The following is an 18,952-nucleotide window of genomic DNA, read 5'->3' as shown; positions in this document are numbered from 1 at the left end:
ACAGCTGTTTTGTTAGGGTTTGATGATGAACATTGTCTGAGGAACTGTAAGGGTCTCTTGTTGATTTCCCACACAGGCTTAAAAGAATTAAATTGCAGAAGTAAATATGTTAGAACTTGTTAACTGAGAGCACACTAACCTGTGAAAGGCAGTTGTAGGCATATGCCTCTATGCATTATGTATATGCATTATATATTCACCAGATTTCCCTTTCATGATCTGTGCAGCAATAAACATCAATGAGTGTAATTGTCTTTATTTTCCTTTTTCCCTGGTGCTCTCCCTAACTTTTGATTCTTTCTTTCTAGGTTGTGTTGTGTTTTGATCGTGTCTTCTGGGATCCAAGTGTCAATTTGTTTGGCCATGTTGGGAGCACTACTGCAAGCAGAGGAGAACTTTTCCTCTTTTGGAACCTGTACAAAGGTAGCTGTGGTGCATGTCTGCTTTTGCCAGTGTCTTACTTGTATCATTTCAGATCTAGAAAAAACCAGTTAATAAAATGCTGTTAGTGTTCACAGTATGGGTATCATAAAAAGATAGTATTTTTAGGAAGACAAATGGAAGCAGAGAACAGCACTGATTGCAGACAGTTCTGTAGTAGGTTAGGGCAGCACATAGATAAGTGTGAGTTTACTAATGCTGAGTTCCAGGCTGTGCCTGTTAAATTCCATTACTACTACAGCAGCACTTTGCCATTAGTAGTTTTGGTTTATCTGTCGCTGGTGCTGCCACAATAGATTGTCTGGAGATCCCTGCAGCAAGGGTGCTGGTTTTGTTACTGCCATTCACCAGACTAAAAGTAAAGATGTATATATAAGGAGCATTATTAAATGAGTTACTTGTTTTGCAGATAACCAGTGGGTTTTCTTCCATTCTGTCATAAGCAGGCCAGGTTTCTTTGTTAACTGGACAAAACTGCTGTACAAGGGAAGTGCCTTTCTAGGCTATTGAATTATTAAAATGGTAAGGTTTTACTGGAGGATACAAGTAATGAGCCTTGGATAGCAAGGCTGTTCATGTGGCTTTATGATGGCTCTATTATATAGTTAACAATAGGGTCATGGTTATGGTTTAGATGGAAAGATCATGCCATGTACAAATTAGCTTTACATGCTGAATCCTAAGCCTGCCTTCTCATGAAGATAGGCAGAGCAGGTGGAAATGAAACAGAAATGCAGTAAAACCTCATGTTGAAGCACAAGTCAGATGGCTGAAATCAAAAACAACAATTACAATTTCTCAAAGACAGTTGGGTAGCAGTTAATGTGGTTAGACTGTGAAACATTGAAACATCATTCCTGATGTTTTTATTTACTTTTTAATACATCAGTTCTCTTGATAATTCTAAACAGTACCATGGCACATATAAATTCATTTTCTTCTTGCTATATTGACATGATGGTGGAAAATTCAGGACTACTTTTGTTGGATTTGTTTAATCTAAATCTTAACCTCATGGCTTAACTGCAGATCCATGTTTATCCAAGTTCAACTTGTCTGATCAAAATGTTCAATTTTAATAATTCAATTTATTTTTTTTTTCTCTCCTGCATCCCCACAGCACCGATTTTGTTGGCCTTGGTAGCAGGAGAAGCAGCAGGGATCATGGAGAATATCAGTGATGATGTCATTGTTGGTCGGTGCCTTGCCATTCTCAAAGGCATCTTTGGCAGCAGCGCTGTGCCCCAGGTCAGTACAGCTCGGGCTGAAGGAGAGGGAATTATCAATATTATCAACCTTATCAACATGTGTTGTCATCATGTTGATAATGGGAGAATAAACAGAGGAAACAGTACACACACAGCAGGTGTGTGCAGCTGGAAATGAGTTCCAACTGAGGATCTACAAGCAGTAGAGTCTGGTAATATACTGAAAAGATTTAAGGAATTGCCATCAAAGATTAATTTGTGTTATCACAGAATATAAATGTGGAGTTCCACCACTGACATCAGCCCAAGGACTTTGTCCCTTATATTGTTGCAATTTGCATTGTTTGTATTTGTCACAAGCTGTAGAATTTGCACTTTCTCAACACCTGAAGCTCCTGTCTTGTCTCAGCCTAAAGAGACGGTGGTGTCCCGCTGGCGTGCTGACCCGTGGGCCCGGGGGTCCTACTCCTACGTAGCTGCTGGATCCTCTGGAAATGACTATGATTTGATGGCTCAGCCAATTACTCCAGGGCCAGCCATTCCAGGTGCTCCACAGGTGAGAAATGTCCTAGTTATTTTTAGAAAAACCTCAAAACAGAATTATTCTTCTGAGTAATTTGCGTACATACCTAAACACAAGTTTAGATAACTTGTATTTTATGATGGATGATTAAGACCTGTAAAATAGTTAATGTTTTCATTCATGAATTCTGTCATCACCGGTTTGGTGCCATTTGTTTGCTAAAAAAAAAGAGCATTTTTATTCAGAAAGCTCATCTTTTATTCAGCAAATTAATATTATATTCATTTTTATTCATATTTGGTTATGTCTGAACAGAGTAGTTAATATTATACCTGTATTTCATACTCCATATTTTTGTTGTCCATCACCACATTTAAGTGAGTTGTAGTGATTTGAAAGAGGGTGAAGGCCAGAGTGAGAAAAACAGGAATAAAATGTCTCTTCCAAATGTGGGGGCCAACACAGGGAAGGCAGGAGTCATCTCCAGATCATGTTGAGGGAATTAGGTTTGAAAGCACTGCTGGGAAAAGCTGTGTGGCTTTGGCTTTATTTGAGTTCTTGTTCTAATGATAAAAGCGATTAATACACACAGCTATGAAAAATTATTCCCTGCAGAATGTAATACACAACAGTTATTTTTCTCCCACTTGTTATAGTTCTGTGGGTAGTTTAAGGTCTCAGTTTAAAGAGAAACTGCTGATTTAAGTGAGATGTTGAAGCTTGTGTTTGCTTACTGTGCTATGAGTTCATGTTCCAGGATTAGAAAGTATTCTTCCTAAGCATGTTTGATAGTAGAGTTACAGTGAGAGCTGGGACATGACCCTCCTCTGCCTCTCTGGCTCTGCAAACATTGCTTATCAAATAGAGCTTTATTTTCTTGGTAATTTGTACACAGCTTAAAATGGGTTCAGTTTGGCCTTTTATGCACCACCTTGACATTCATGGAGATTGTGCTCAGAGGACTTTTAACATTCTTAAAGTATTGTTTGCTGCAAAATCTGAAAACACCCGAGCAAAACCCCTGCTGTCGTTTCCCCACAGCCCATCCCTCGCCTGTTCTTCGCGGGTGAACACACCATCCGCAACTACCCCGCCACGGTGCACGGCGCGCTGCTCAGCGGGCTGCGGGAGGCCGGCCGCATCGCCGACCAGTTCCTGGGGGCCATGTACACCCTGCCCCGGCAGCCCACGCCCGGTGTGCCCCCCCAGCAGGCTGCCAGCCTGTGAGGGAACAGGGAGGCGGCAGAAGAGGAGCGCAGAGGCCACGGTGCTGCCGCTGTGGAGCCCAGGATGGAGATCCTCATAGTTTGTAGCAGCGTCTGCTGAGAGCAGCCCGGGTTACTGTGCAAGCCTTGTCTGAGAACGGCCTTACAGAAGCTCGCTGGACCTTTGGCTTGGCAGCCTTTTACAAAATCTTTGAGCTATTTGATGGGTCAGTGTAAACAGAACCCTTTACTGCAAAGCTGGTCAGGGACTTTGACTCTGCAGATACTTCTTGGAAGTCAAAATAGCTGGAGGGTTTTCTAGGGTGTTTGGGGTTTTTTTCTACCTATGTGTGTATTTACAGTTTGGTAATTGCACAAGGGCCTCTAGAAGCTGGTTGCTATGAATACTAGCTTAGTGTAGAATGTATGTAAATTTCTTTCTGGGTTTTTTTTAATGACTTTGTTTTGAAGAGTACTATTTTTGACCAATTCTATTCCTGTCTGGCATTCAAGAATTTGGGGCAACTGTTTGCCTACCAGTAACAGCAAATCACATCTCTCTAAAATGGTTCATTGGCTGCTACACCATCTGCATCCTGCTGTAGAGTAACCTGGTAGCACTGAGTATGCTAAGCATACTGTTTTATTAAATACTTCCAACAAAAGAAAAGGTACTGAACTGTGTTCCAATGTCCTGAGGTGAACTCTGTGTGACGTGCCTGGTGCTATACTGCTGACCACCTGTTGCAGTACATGAAACCACTGAATGCTTCCTGGTGTGTTAAACATCCCAAAGGAGACAGAAACAATCATCCCAGGGCACAGAACTGGAATGCCAATGCTTGTCCTTTAACAGGGACCAGAACAGGCAATGCTGGTTGGGATGGGGTGAATGATAGGACATCCCCAGCCTGGAAATCCCTGCTTTGGAGCTGCTGTTTGATGTAGGACCATGGGTAAAATGCCTTTGTCTGGCACAGGGCTGACTGCTGCTACAGTATCACTGTCTGGCCGTGACCCCCTGCCTTTACCTGCAGCGGAACTGGTGACACTCTTTGTCCAGCTGGTATCTGTGACACCAGGCTCATGAACATGTAGTGCTCCTAGAACCCCTCATGTAGCATAGGCCTGCCCTGACAGACACCTGTATTCTTCGTTATATCCACCTATTTTGGGATTAGCCTGTAATTTGTCTCTGCCCTCTCTATGGCCTGTCTTTGAGAAAGGGTCCATGTCCCACAGGTGGTGGAAATATATTCCAAGAAACCAGCAAAGGGGGTGGCAGGAAGCTTCAGCACGAGTAGGATGGTGGCTAGAATCAATATTTGTACTGGAAATCATTTGGATTTATTGTCTCAAGCCTCTGCTACAAAACCGTGGAAACAATTGTGTATGTTCATCTGTGCAACTGCTGACAGCAAGGAAGTGAGTCTGTGTTGCAGACCCTTGGATTGAAAAGCAAGTTAGTGAAGATAACAAGGATAAGAACACTAGGAAGCTGCCAGAAGGAAGGCTGCTGGGAACAAGTGTCTGGATCCAGGCAGGCAGAGTGCCCTGTGCCAGTGAGCAGCAGTGCTGCACACTGAAAGCAGCCCAAGGTCAGCAGGACTGGCTCCAGAGCTGCTGGGTGCTCCCGGCCTCTCTGCAGGGCTCTGAGCATCAGGCTTGGGGTGTGGCAATGGTGTTGAGCAGCTGTTTACAAGGTCAGGAATCAGAGTGAAGGGGAGCTGTCAGCTGCAGCTCTGCATGTGATTCTGGAGGTAAATGTGCAACACTGCTTGACCTTCTGTGAGCAGTTTATCAGGAGCTCGGAGCAGGAGGCACTGACTGCCTGGGCATGGGGCAGGGCAGCACACAGGGTCTGGCTCAACATCTCACCAACAAAGGTGATTTACAGTAGCAAACTTCTCACGGCTGCAGCTGAGGCAAAGAGGTTTGCAGCTCGAGTAGTCAGTACACCTGCTTGTAGGCAACAGGAGGACCGCCTTAACACATTGAAGCAAGCATACGTGGCTGATCAAAAAGATCACAGTTGAAAAAAGCATTGAATAAAAGTTGGAAAAAGCGAGGTTTTCTGGCTATTGAGCAGCAATGCCATGGTGGGTGGCCACTGGTCCAGTACACATCCTCAGTGGTGAGAAAGAATCCCCCTCTGCTCTGTGCTAGAGCTGGAGCCACAGAACTGACTGAGAGCAGACGTGGCAGCTTTGGAGAATAACACCACTGGCACATCTACAGCTCTCTGCTGCTCTTAGTAGGCCCCACACAGCAGTGTTTTTGTAGCCACAGGTAAACAACCACCTCTTTAATGAAGTTCAGTAGCTGCCTGTGTGAACTGGGACAGAAAGGGCTCAGCCAAGCCAAATTCAGTTTTCTACGACAAATATTTAACAGCCGTTATCTCTGTAGGACTTCACCTTGCATTAATGAGCTCTACCCAGGGAGCAGCAGCTGAAGTGACAGCTATGGATGACTCCAAAAGTGCCCATCCATAATAACCCAATTTATAAAGCTTCTGAAAACATGTCCAGTCTTGCAACCAGAATAAACCAAATACAAGGGAAAGATTTTTTTTTCCTGTAAAGTATGGTGCACCCCTTGCAAATCAATGTATTTCGAGTTGTACATGGGCTCATCCTGTATGTGACAGCTCTTAATTCTACTTCTATCTGTGCTAACTCTGCCTGCACAATCAATACTGGCAAAATGTGAAAGAACTCCAACCAAGTGATTTATTTTACTCTGTAGTAATGCCCTTCCTCCCCCCTTCCTCAGCAATGCCATGTCCAGCTCAGGGAGCATCAGTGCAGAGTGGCTGTGTACAACTGGATGTGCCTGAAATGCAGCCTGGAATGGCTGTGTGAGATCTGCCTCAACCAAGGCACAAAACAAAGTGCAAGGTCCTCAGCTCCAACACTGAACCACCCCACAGCACACAGAGCCAGACACACACACAGACACACACAGACACACACACTCTGCAGCCTCAGTGCCTCTCCCAGGGGCTGCAGCACCCCTAGCAATGGGCACTGCTGTAAACACCACATCACACCATGTAAAAAGAGAAGTGTTTATTGGTTATATACTGTATACTGACAGTGTTTGAGTCAGGAGAGACATGCAGTAAGTGTGTGTTTACATTTGGCATGCAGACTAAGAGCACTGTGTCACTGGAAGGAGGTGAGCACCATCTGTATCCACTGCGTGGGCAGCCTGGGGAGGAAAGCACTGGCTTTCCTCTACTCAGCATGCTGAGACAGGACAAGTTCTAAGAGGGTGGAACACTGCTCATAGCTCTATTGGACACAAAGTTTATTTTAGGGGAAAAGGCAATACTGCAACCCTGGAAAATCTGCTTAACTTGGATAAACCTGTGATTATGAAAAGATTTCTTGCATTATTTGTCTTCTAACTAAGCTGCCCCACCCAAATATATGTTCACAAATACAAAAAAATAGATTTATTCTCTTAAAAATACATTCCATGCAGCCTGGAGTGCTGCTTCCCCAAAGCAGGAGCCGGCACTGCACGTGGGGCAGCCCAGGAGGATCCTTTGGGCCCTGGTTCTGACCATTGGAGGCATCTGCAAACAATGGCTTTGTGTTCTGTGGCACAGCCTGCGGGAGGCTGGCCTGGAGCAGTGCCCTGATTGCTTCAGCAGTGTGCAAGGGTGGCAGAGATGAGGTCTACTACGTTAGAGACGACACCAATGTGACTATTGCTTCGATCTGTAGCTAGGAAATTGCTTGTGTCAAGTGTCTCTTGAAGCACCAAGGCCCGTGGCTCTGCCCTGTGCTTCCTGCCCTTGCCCTTGCTGCGGTCCTGTCCCCGGGAGGCTGCAGGGCCAAGCTGTCACCCCACACCCTGCCAGGAGTTGGACAGGCAGCTCTGTGGGCTGCAGAGGTGTTCTGGACATGAAGGAAGCCGTTCCATGAAGCAGGGAGCTGCTGGGCCCTCAGACTGGAGCCAGCCCTTGTGGGGAAAGCACTGGCTCTCCAAAAGGGACCAGCAGCTGAGGTTCCTTGGGAGCAGCAAGAACTGACACACTTCCTCTGTACAGCAAATACATTTACAACTTTGGAATTACCCGAGGGCTCGATGCATGGCCTTGTGCATCATCAAGCCTACTGAAAAGCCTGTTATATTTATATGCTAAAATTACAAATACTTCTTCAGTGATGGCAATATTTACACATATACTCTATTTTACAGCTGTTAAAAAAAGTGTGCAATTCGAGTAAACACATTGTGTTTCCTGAAGTCATTGCTATAAGATTAATAATACAATCAGCTCCTATTGCACTCATTGACTAGAGGGCATGGCCCCTTTCCATACTAGGTAGGGTTTTCTTTCTCAGGTTTAATCTCAGCTGTGGTAAAAACAACCCATGTGCAGTTACCAAGTGACATCTGTGTCCAGTATTTACAAGCAGTGAAACTGAATCTAGAGCAGGAGTTCAAGGTATCTGCTGTAAAATATTGAACAGATAACTGAGGCAGCTGGAGAAAGGAGAGACATCATCTGTGAGAAGCACCTGAAGACAGTGCCAGCAGCGCTGTGTTGCTGGGGCAGTAGCTGGGGCTAAGCCAGCTGAGCAGCAGGGTAAAGCCCTCCCGTTCCTCGGGCAAAGCCTGGTCCTGGCTGACAGGAGGAGAAAACCCAACAGCTATTGCTGCTGGTGGTTCTTCCCTTGCACTTGAGACATGGGGCTGTGTTCCTGGGATGAGCAGTGGGGTTGAAAAGCTGATGGTAAGCCCATGTTTGGTGGGTAGGCACAGGGAAACCTGTTCACATGTTGAATCACAGGGATGCAGAGATTTCCTCACCACAACTGAAGCCGCTTCCCTTGGAAGGCTCTTTGGGAGCACCGTGCTAAGCCACATCCGTGCCAGCAAGGCGAGGAGGAGGAAGCTGGTGGATGTGTGGGGAGCTCCTGTGGAACGTGGAGCCGTGGCCTGCAGCAGGATGGGACTGAGGAAAGCCGTTCAGTCACTGCCCAAGGCGATCCTTGTCCTTCTCTGTGTGCAGGTGCTGTCCTGCAGTTTGTACAAGCTGCAAGTCCTGGGCAGCAGTGACTGAGGGCAGGGGAGCCCACACCACACTGGGTTTCTGGAGCTGGAACAGCAGTGGCTCTTCCACAACCGCTGGGACAGGTGACACAGCTGGAGAGCTGCTCAGCAGCAGGTTTGGGAATGTGCAGAAAGGGAATCCCTGTGACATCTGAAGAGGCAGGTACGTGCCAAGATGCCTCCCAGCTGCTCCCAGGGTAAGCAAGCAGGTACTGAGGCATTTGGCAGATTTCTTTAGGAGGGGCAGAGGCAGCAGCCTGTGGGTGCAGAGCAGAGCAGAGCTGAGCACACAGGACAGGAGAAGCTGCTGCTGCTCAGGCAGTGCAGCCTGACCTGACAGCCCTGAGTGCTGAGCAGAGCAGGGGGCTCAGGAAGGATACAGCCATAGCACAAGACTGTTCCATCCATTGTGGTTTCAGACTGCACAATCCATAAGAATTTCCAGTCCTTCCTGATAAGCAGGGGGAGGCAATTCAGAAGTCTGAATTTAGCTTCAGAATTTCACTTTCTTTCATTTTTAGTTTGGAGTTTAAATTTTTTTCCCATTATCTCATTCTACTAGCACTACCATGTCAATGGTAAGAGAGCAGTTGATACATTTGAATATAAAGATTATTAGAGCTGCCACTCAATACTAATTTAAAAGCATTATCTTTTTGTCTTCTTAGGCAAATTGACACATATGTCATGACATGTAACAGAATAAAATGAAGGGTTAAAAATATACACTTAGGAAAACATCTTTAAAATTCCAAAAAGAAACATTTTTTTTCAAAAATAATTCTTCCCTTCCTCCAAACAACCTTTATAAAAAAAATAATCATGTCACTAAAACACATCCCTTTTATAGAAATGTTTTCATAGATATTTTGCAACCAGCTCTATTTTTTTTATTTTATTTTTTCTTAATTAATTTTTCTTCTCAGAATTGAGGTGTGTATTTCCCAGGCCAGGGAGGAGCTGTGGCACAAGGAGGTGCAGCACAGGCACTCAGCTGTCTCCACCCTGTTTTGGGAAGGAACAAGGACATTCTGCTTGTCTATGAAGAAAAGCACTTGTTTCTTTTTCTCTTAGGGCTCAACTGCCTTGCACAAGCCACAGAGTTGTTGCTTGCAGTGTAACACATAAAAGCTTCAGATAAATGGTACCCTGGTCCCAGGCAGGAGGAGGTGTTGCTGCTGTGTTGTTTGGCTCAGTGGATGACTTCTTGGTGCAGGATCTCAACTGGTGATGAGTAGATCATGCAAAGCTTGTTGCAGAGACTGACAGTGATAGGGAACCAACTCCTAAACATTTCCTGCTCTCCTTCCCTCTCAATTTGTAAAGTAACCAGTGGGGAATGGTCTCCTCTTGCCTAGAGACAAAGGGTGCTGGAAACACAGGTACTGAGGTGACCACTACCCCAGGCAGCAAGTTGATACGAATTATTTTAATATTAGGAGAATGCAAACTCCATATGAACTGAAAGCTTTCAGTTGTGGTGGATGTCACGGGCTGGTGGATGTGATCACACCTCTGGGATCTTGTGTGAACACAAGTGAATAAAAAGTTCTCTGTTGTGCAAGGAGTACCATTGTTCAGAGAGGGTAGGTAGTCAGAGTTTCCATATGGAGACAGACCTATCATCCTACAGGGAAGATGAAGTTTGCAGGTACAGAGATGAGAAGTGGGAGTCCCCTGAGCAAAGTCTCTGCAGCTGCCTCTTCAGCAATGAAGAAAAAGAATTCACTGGTAAAGCTCCTGTACCTTTCAAATCGCTTTACAAAACTGGTTTCAGGCTAGTTGAAGCCTCTGGAGAGGTTACAAACAGGTGTGATGCCTGTGAGCTTGGTACTGCCCTGCCCCTTGCTTCACCGTGGTCACTGAGAGGAAGGGAATGCTGCTCATCTCCGAGACGTCCGGGAAGCCCGGGCAGTGCCCTGGAAGAGACAAACCCACGAGGTCACACACTGCCCTCAAGCCACAGCTGCCCCTGGAGCATTTCTGCTCTGCAGACAAGATTGCAACTGCCCTTGGCAGCCATCCCAAATCCCACCAGGATCACAGTGCCAAGGTGCTGTGGGGAAGAGCAGTGACAGGAAGAGTTTGGAAGACAGGCTCTGTCAGCTGGGAGTAAGCCCAAAGCAGAGGGACCCTGCCCTGCCTGCTGCAGGCTGAGGTTCTGAGCTCTTCCCGTGCTGTCATTTACCCATTTCCACACCCAGCATGTGGGTCCTGAAGTGAAATGCAGAACATCTGGCAACAGGAGCTGGAGCACACCTCGTGTCGGGCTCCTACAGTCAGTGGAGGTCTGGGCAAGACAGGAGACCCAAATGATGGTGTGCCTGTTACAAGGATGACTTTACCAAAGTTTTTATTTGCTGTTGATCCAGTCTGTGCAAAGGAAGCGCAGCATAGCCTCAGATAGAGGAGTCTGCACATGGCCAGATGAATGGCACCATGGGTTAGACCTTTTGATGACCACACAGAATATTGCTGGGTTGCCTCTTTCCTCAGCTACCAACAAGGACAGTGTCACTTCACTGCTCTCTGCTGCAAACACTTCCTTTCTTTAAATGTCAGTCTGAAGAGCTCAGCCCTCTGGATCTTAATTCTGTGCCACTCAGAGTGAAGTATGACTCTGCAGGGTACCCAGCTGCCTCTCTGCAGTCCTGCTGCTCTCATAGCAAGATTCAACTATGTCCAGTGAAATAACTGGCAACAGGTTGGGGGTCTTAGACATTTCCTGCTATGGATGATCTATAAATGGAAAGATGCACTTTGCTTTGGGCAGCTGAAAGGGCCAAGAGAGAATTCCAGGAGAAAAAAGAAGTATTTTGTACAGATTTAAGCATGACTGTACACCTGAGAAATCTGCCTGGATCCCTGTATTGTCAGAAGGAAGCCCCTGTGAAGAGGCTGAAATACAATTTTTTTTTTTAATTTTTCAAGCAATAAGTCATCATGATGTAGGCCATTTTTTACTCCTTTGTGTGTCCAGAAAGATGTGTTTTAGGTGGCAGAGCAGCAGGGGTGTAGCAGCAGAGAAACACTCCAGTAGTACAGCTGCCAGCTGAGGCAGGGACTCTGCTTTTGTCTCTCCAAATGTTTTTTTCCATCCCTGATTGATTCATGACTAGAGGATGACTACATGCAGTGCCACTTAGTCCTCAGAGAATATTCTTAGCCATAAAGCTTGCTGAAACAAGTTTATAACAGAAAATACGGCAGCCACTCCACCCCTGGGAGTGCTAACTTCAGACTTGATTTCTCCTACAAGAGTGGAGACTTTTTGGACAATTTCTCTGAGTTAGATTACTGGCAGGTCAGTTCAGATTAATTATTGACTTCTTGCCTCACATACCTGCTCCTCTCCTTGGAGCCCTGGTGGTGCAGGGGAGCTGGATTCAGGGTCCTGCAGCTCCACCCTGGTGGCTATCCTTTTCCCCAGAGTGTCAGCCTGCAGGAGGTACTCAGAAGAGCCATACTGCTTCCTTCTGGAACTGGACACAAAATCCTTGCTTTCATCCTGTACAAAGGAAAATAAAAAGGGTTGGAACCCAGGGTGTATGAAGGGTCTGGAATAGCATGAGAGTCCTATTCCCAGGTTTGCAGTGTAAGGTGTGGGCTTGAGTCCCTTTAGCAAGGAGGGACTTAAATCACGAGGCCAGCTCTGGCATGGCCTCATTTATGTGCTATTTCATAAAGATTTTTTTCTCAAGAACCATCCAGTAATTTTAACCCAAATTATGGGTGCAGTCACAAAACAGAACAGATCCCTTGGACAAAACTACTGAGGTTCAAGGAAAGATGAAACCACTGATGTGGTGTGGCTGGCTGCTTAAGAGCCTGTGTGGAGTCAGGGGCAGTGAATGGTGATAGATCCTGTAACTGGGTTTGCATGGCAAGGTTTTGGTAGGGGATGGGAAGAGCTACCACGGTGGCTTCTGTGAGAAGCTTCTAGAAACTTCCTCCATGTCCCTCAATGTCCCCAATGCCAGCTGGCTCTGGGATGGACCTGCCACTGGCCAAGGCTGAGACCATCAGAGAAAGTAGCAGCATCTCTGGGATAACATAAGAAAGAAGGAAAAAAAGTTATTGCACAGAAGTGATTGTGGCCAGGGAGGAGAGAAAAGAGAACATGAGAAAGGAACAGCTCTGCAGATGCCAAGGTGAGGCAAGAGTTCCAGGAGCCACAGATGGTAATAAATTAAATTAATTTCACCAGGTCAAGTCCATCTTGCAACAGTGATCTGTGGGTGATCTCTCCGTGCCTCTATCTCACTCATGAACCTTTCATTCTGTTTTCTCTCTCCTGTCCAGTTATGGAGGGGAGTGATAGAGAGGGGCTTTGGTGAGAGCCTGGCATCCAGCCAGGATCCACCCACTACAGATGTGGTGTACACCTGTGCACCTACACCTGCCCTGTACATTAGTCCCTAAAGCAGAGGAGAGAAAGGGCAAGAGGCAGCACATCCCTGGGCACTGCCTGTGAGACTTTTCCAGCAGATGCACTTCTACCATCAGAAGTGGTGGTGACGGCTTCTCTTGAAGCCTACCTTCAGAATTTTGGCAAATTTATGTAGCAGACAGCCCCCAGCTCTGGTCATATTAATGTCAGAGGCACAAGAAAACCATGCATTCATCTGACATTGCTGCTGCTCATCTGCTCCCTGCCTGCCAGCACATTTGCACTAATTTTCATCCAACATCACACCAGATGAATACAGACTTGACTCTGTGAAACACGAACCCTGACTACTCGAGGTCTTGCATTGCCTCAGGTCCTTAGGCAGCCGCAGAAGGCTGGCTGCCAGCAGCAGAGGGAGCTGGTCCCCAGGCTGCAGCACCCACTCATCCATCAGCAGCTCCTGCTCCCTGCAGCTCCCAAAGCAGCATTTACAAAGATGTCCCAAAGCTGCATTACAGAGTTGATGCCTACTGTAGCTTCATAGGAGACATTTGCCCACATCAGCAATAAACAAAGGGAAGTTGCAGTGGAAGAGAGGAAGATTTTGGCAAAAACAGCACAGATCCCACATTTCCCATATAAGATTCTCAAGGCAATGTCAGACTGTAGAAAGTGGAGCTGGAAAGAGTGACAGCAATACCTTCATAGGACAGCTCAGTACCCAGCCTTCTGCCAGAGAAAATAGCTACATCTTTAACTGAAACACAGATCCCAGCAGAAAGAAGCTGCTTTGATATGAGGCACATTATAAGCCTGAAGATACTCCTCAAAGGGTTTTTTTTCAAGGGCATATGCAACAATTTAAGTTGCATACAATTTGATATATCTAGTATAATTGAGTATCTGCAGTCTTTCAGGTTAATTTCATACTCCTCATTTACAAACTAAAAGTACACAATCTATGACCAAGAAGACAGGTTTGTGACTATGTGGTGCCAGGGGTGATTTTATTGCAAAGAATGATGCAGAGAGATCCTGAGCTCAGTTCTGTGTGAACTAACCATGTGGCAAGGTTGGAAGCCAGCTAATCCTGGATATATTTGGGTTGACCAGGCAGAGATCATCTGAGCATCTTTGTCAATGCTGAAATCATTCAGTTATGAACCTATCCCCTCTGCCCCCAGCCCTGTCAGATTATCCAGCTTGCTTCCTCCTGCAGACTGGCAATAGCAGCACCTGCTCAGAGTAGTGCTAAATGAACAGCAGAGGCAGGAGCTGCAGCACAAACCAGTGTGGGCTTTAATGGCCAGAAGGGTACGTGCTACCAGGGAGTTCACCTGAAATCTGCCAGAGCCTGCAGCTCCAGCGGCAAGCACATCTCACCAGAACAGCTCCCTGCATGTGTCACTGCTTCCAGGGACTCTCCTCACTGGTACCAGTCAAAGGAACAGGGAAAGAGCACAGCTATCCTTGTGGCTCTCGCTCCTTTTCAGGTAGAATATGGATACAGAACAGGGAAGGAGCAGCCTTGTGTTACCAACCACCATCCATCTGTTTAGGAGATGCCCAGGAAGCATTTCCAGACCAGAGTCTGGTTTTACATGGGAAAACCACGAAGCTCTTAACAGAAAGAGCTCTATCTATCTATCTATCTATCTATCTATCTATCTATCTATCTATCTATCTATCTATCTATCCATCCATCCATCTCTACAGCTGCCATTAGAGCTACAACTCTGCCTCGGACACAACTCCACTCAAATCTGCTCATTTCCACCATTTTTTCATTGCTACTCCAAATTTAAAATGCCACACAAAGTCACTCTGAAAAGCACACCACATCCTACTTAAGCTGTGACTATGTCTTCCCTGATGCTACTATGTAGTTATTCATATGGCATTACAAGACCCAAGCAGATGGATCTCATTTCAATAAGGCTAAATCTGGTAACTCACATATGAGAAGGCTGTGGGCGCTGTGAATTGTGAATTCACTGAAGGAAGACAGCAGGAGCTGGGAGAGGCAGCACTTAGGAAATAAGCTGTAAGAATTTCAAGTCACGCATCCTACAACTAACAGGCAACTTGGAAAACCTCATCAACTGAAAGAGAGTTGAATGCAGGACACTTACAGGTAGTGTGGTCCGCTGCCAAGCAGCAGCTGCTGCAGGATCATTTGCACAGCTCCTGCGTGTCAGCAGCTCAGATGCACTTAAGTTACTTTTGGTCCTTCGGGACCCCAGTTCAGGGGCACTCCAGGAATTAGCTGTAGCACTCGTCCTTGATGAAGTCTGCTCCATGAAGTCTGTTTTTGAACTATTCCCCTCCTCTTCTAAAAGGTCCACTGAGGACCTACACAAGTTTGTGGCACTGAAAGTTGCACTTTTCTCCGCTTTGGTTTGAGAGTCCTCCAGGGAATGAAGGCCTTGTCTTGTTCTCCAGGAACTTCTCACAGTGACATGCTTTGTTTCGGATGAGCCTGCCTCTGACGAGCCATGGCTCTTCCAGCTGATTGTCTCCAAAGGTGTCTCACTGTTCTTCTCCACCAGCTCAGAAGTCTTCAGCATAATGCTGCTTCTTGAGACCACTGTTTCAGCTTTACTTCTCGGCGCTGCCTCTCCACTTCTGTCTGTCTCAGATGACTTCACAGCACTTCTGTTAACTGAGACCTCAAAGGGTGAAGGGACATTGTTTGTTATTGATGGTGAAGGCTCATTTGAAGCAACTCTGATGTTGCTGGTGGTAACATGCCTTTCCTTTGCTGCTATATCTGCAGTGGTCCTTGGAGCTGTTGGCTCAGAAGGAAAGATTGTGATGCTGCTTGTCATTTTATTTGTTACCGTTTTAAAAGTAGACTTCTGTTTTTCTGATTCTGCCTCTGAAACAGTCCCTCCCATGATTGCTTTCATATCCTTCTCAACAATTGCTGGTTTAATGATGGCTTTTGATCTCAGAGCTTCTCTAGGGCTGAAGGATCTTCTGGATTTCAATCCTGCAGTGCTGGCATCTGATGGTTTTATGCACTTGGTAGAGTCTTCATCATTCACAGTTTTTTGGTCATTTTCAAAAAATGATGCTCTAAAAACTCCCCTAGAATTGGAGAACTGCTTGGAACTGACTTTCTTTCTTGTCTCAAAATCTGACTGAGTGGTTGGTTTTTTACTTCTCCCTGATTCTTCATCTGAATTAAGTTTTTCCTGGTTACTCTGGATGGTTTTAGAGTCACTTTTTAAACCCATATTTACATGATCAGTTGCTGAACTTGAAGACTGCTCCGTGGTTTCTTTATCAAGACCTGTGGCCATCTGCAGAAGGTCTTCCTGACTCCTGGAGTGATGGGAACGCTTTGTGAGCATCGAAAGCTTCACACTTTCAAGTGATGTGTCTGCAGCTTCTTTTTCCTGGGAGATTGCCACCCTTTTAGCCCTCCCCTCTGAGGGTTGTCTGTGTGATGCAGCAAAAGATGCTGCTTCCACTTTAGAGCCAGCAGAGTCTGACACACTGGAGGACACGTGGTACCTGTGTGCTGAGGCTGTGCCATTGGAAGAGGTGTGGTTACCCCTTGTGAGCTGCGTGTCCCCCAAGCACTCACTGACTTCAGCCTGACTCGTTTTCAGCTTCTCAGCCAAAGAACCCATTGATTCTCCTTTGCTTGACCTTTCATCCCGTGTGTCAGCACCATTTTGGCAGCTGCCACGGAGCACCGGAGATGGCTTTTCAGCCTTGGATCTCAGGCTAGTATCACCAACAGGTTTGGAAGGTGCTTTCCAAGCCTTCTGCTCCTGTGCAGCAGGAGGATATCGGCTGAGGACAGATGGCTGCTCTTTGGATCTCTTCCCCTCATTCTGCATGATGGAGCTTTCTTTCTGACCAGAAGAAATAGTGGAAACTAAAGATTTCTCTTCCAATCTTCTTGTATCTGTGACAGCAGTGTCTGAAAAGGCAGATGCACCAGAAGCTCTCCCTGCTTTTCTGTTCATTAAGCTTGGACTGGGCACCTGCTTACCACTATGGCTGTAGCTGTCATTACTGATGGAGAAGTCTCTGTTTCGTGCTCTTTCCCGGCGCTGCTGCGGTGAGAGCTCCCTTGGCTTGTGCTTAGCAGCTGTCAAATCAGTCATGACACCTCTGTATTTAGGTCGGTCATGCTTTCCCCTGCTAGAAAAGCTTGTATCTTCATTTTCAACTTCTCCATTCTCCAGATCTTTCTGTTTCTTTATCTGCATTTTTATTTCCTCTAGCTGACCTGTTAAGAGTTTGTTTTTATTCTGCTCACTTAAGTAACTGTCTTGCAGATCATTATTTTTGGCTCTCATTTTTTTAAGTTCTTCTTCTAAAGATTCAAAATGTTTGATCTGAATTTTAAGTTTCTCAATTTCTTGGGTGAGATCTTTCACTTTGTTGTCTTCCTGATTTTTATTCTTTTGGTTTTCTGATTTATTCCTGGTTTCATTTTCTACATGTTTCAGGTAATCCACACTTCCCTTCCTCCTGGTCTCCTTAGAGGGCAGTGCAGAAGTCAAGTCATCTTCAATTCTCATATCATTTCTTTCCAGGAGATTGTTGGATGACCTTTCTAGCAAGTTGGATGCATTTCTAGTTTGATCTGCCCTATTTAGTTTATTGTTTTGTTCTAGTTTCTGTGTTAGCTCCTGGATTATTTTTTCATTTTGCTTTTCTCTTTCATTAAAATGTTTTCTTTCTGTGATAAAGCTCAGAGCTAAGGACTTCAGCTTTTCTAACTCAGCTGTTAAGGTCTGCTCAGTTTTATCCAGCCTGTCCTCAGATGATTCCAGTTCTTTCACTTTCACTCTAAGTATTTCTAATTCTGTAGATATCTTTTTGGTCAAGTTCTTTTCTTCATTGAGGCTAAGACACAGCTGTGTACAGTCATTCTTGCTCCTGCTGAAAGCCTCCTCCAGCTTCTCCAGCTCTGCCATTCTCCTCTGAAGAAGCTCAATTTCTGACTTCAGATCTCGAGTGAGGCTCTCCTCCTCTTCAAGTTTTTCTTTCATTAATCTGCAAAGCTCTTCAGCCTTCCTAATTTCTTCATCCTTGCCTTCAATCTTCAGCACTCTTTTCCTCAGGGCTTCAATGTCAGCCAGCATGCTGGAATTGCTGCCTTCTGCCTGGATAACTTTGTCCTGGAGGTCAAGCAATTCATCCTCTGCTTTCTGCAGATTTTTAGTTGCTTCCTCCAGTTCATCAAGGCGGCGACTAAGGCTCTGCAATTTGAAGCGTAGGTGCCGGTTTGAGGTCTCCTTGTAACCTGTACATTCTGCCATGATTATTTTATTCCTTTTAGAGTAAAGCTTTTCTTAGTCTGGGTGAATGGTATACACCTTGTGTATTTCCAGTATGTTACTGTTCCTTTGAGCAGAGGCAATCTCACCCTGAAAGAAAAAAATGCTCAATATCAATATAAGAGCTCTGTTTAAGACTGTTTAAGTTAGGCTATAAATGCTTATATAAGTAAGTTTTTAATTAAACACAATTCTGAGTACTAGATTAGGTGAAATGAAATTGCAGAGAAGAGCCAGAGTCTGTTTACTTTGGTTAGACAGGGTTTCCAAAAACAGCCTGTTCCCATAGCCAAGGGCAGGAAGGGTCCTCCTCTGCTGGTCTGCACAGGTGGTTTGTGCATCACCAGTGGATCCTCACCCCCTGCTCACAGTCAGTGCAGCTGCTCACGGGTGACATCCCAGGCTGCAGAGGGTCACACCCGTGCAGGACTCAGGTGCTGCACATGCAGCAGACACCTCTCTTTCCAGCACCTCTCCCGAAGATTCAGTGATGAAGATTCAAGAACCATAAACAGAATTAGAGAAAGGCAAACCCCAGCCATATGGTAACCACTGAGGATGAGGATGTGTCCCCCCCACAGGGGGACAGAAGGGATTGGGAGCTGCTGCCATTTGACACTGCCAGTATTTCTCTGGCATCTCAGGCTGCTCAGCAGAAATCCTCACCTGGGCTGTTGTTGCATCCCAAGGACACTCTACCAGCAGAGTTTCAAGTTTCTCCCTCCCATTTCAAAAGCTGTTGTTGCCCTCAGCTGCCACCCACTCACCCACCCAGGAGATGAGCAGTTGCTTATGCCTCTCCTTGCTGCTGC

At 45.8% G+C, this 18,952-nt stretch overlaps 2 protein-coding genes across 11 annotated transcripts in view; one reads left to right on the top strand and one right to left on the bottom strand.

The window, feature by feature from the left end:
• KDM1A (lysine demethylase 1A) overlaps nt 1-4,047 on the top strand; it is a 28,073-nt gene extending 24,026 nt beyond the window's left edge. For all 6 annotated transcript variants that reach the window (XM_086863601.1, XM_086863603.1, XM_086863600.1 and 3 more), the window contains 4 exons: nt 309-423; nt 1,562-1,689; nt 2,059-2,205; nt 3,214-4,047. In XM_086863601.1, coding sequence (XP_086719727.1) covers nt 309-423; nt 1,562-1,689; nt 2,059-2,205; nt 3,214-3,399 — 576 coding nt within the window. In that variant the 3' untranslated portion in view covers nt 3,400-4,047. The remainder of the gene's footprint in view (nt 1-308; nt 424-1,561; nt 1,690-2,058; nt 2,206-3,213) is intronic.
• A 2,386-nt stretch (nt 4,048-6,433) lies between these two features.
• Nucleotides 6,434-18,952, bottom strand: part of LUZP1 (leucine zipper protein 1) — a 32,282-nt gene continuing 19,763 nt past the window's right edge. For all 5 annotated transcript variants that reach the window (XM_086863596.1, XM_086863598.1, XM_086863597.1 and 2 more), the window contains 3 exons: nt 14,970-18,230; nt 11,791-11,955; nt 6,434-10,366 (listed from right to left, as the gene is read on the bottom strand). In XM_086863596.1, coding sequence (XP_086719722.1) covers nt 10,331-10,366; nt 11,791-11,955; nt 14,970-18,122 — 3,354 coding nt within the window. In that variant the 5' untranslated portion in view covers nt 18,123-18,230 and the 3' untranslated portion in view covers nt 6,434-10,330. The remainder of the gene's footprint in view (nt 10,367-11,790; nt 11,956-14,969; nt 18,231-18,952) is intronic.

The sequence above is a fragment of the Cyanistes caeruleus genome, chromosome 26 (genome assembly GCF_971803275.1).
Source record: "Cyanistes caeruleus chromosome 26, bCyaCae1.hap1.1, whole genome shotgun sequence".
In the NCBI taxonomy this organism is placed as follows: Eukaryota; Metazoa; Chordata; class Aves; order Passeriformes; family Paridae; genus Cyanistes; species Cyanistes caeruleus.
The sequence above is the reverse complement of the archived record's forward strand: the minus strand, read 5'-3'. Positions and strand labels throughout refer to the sequence as shown.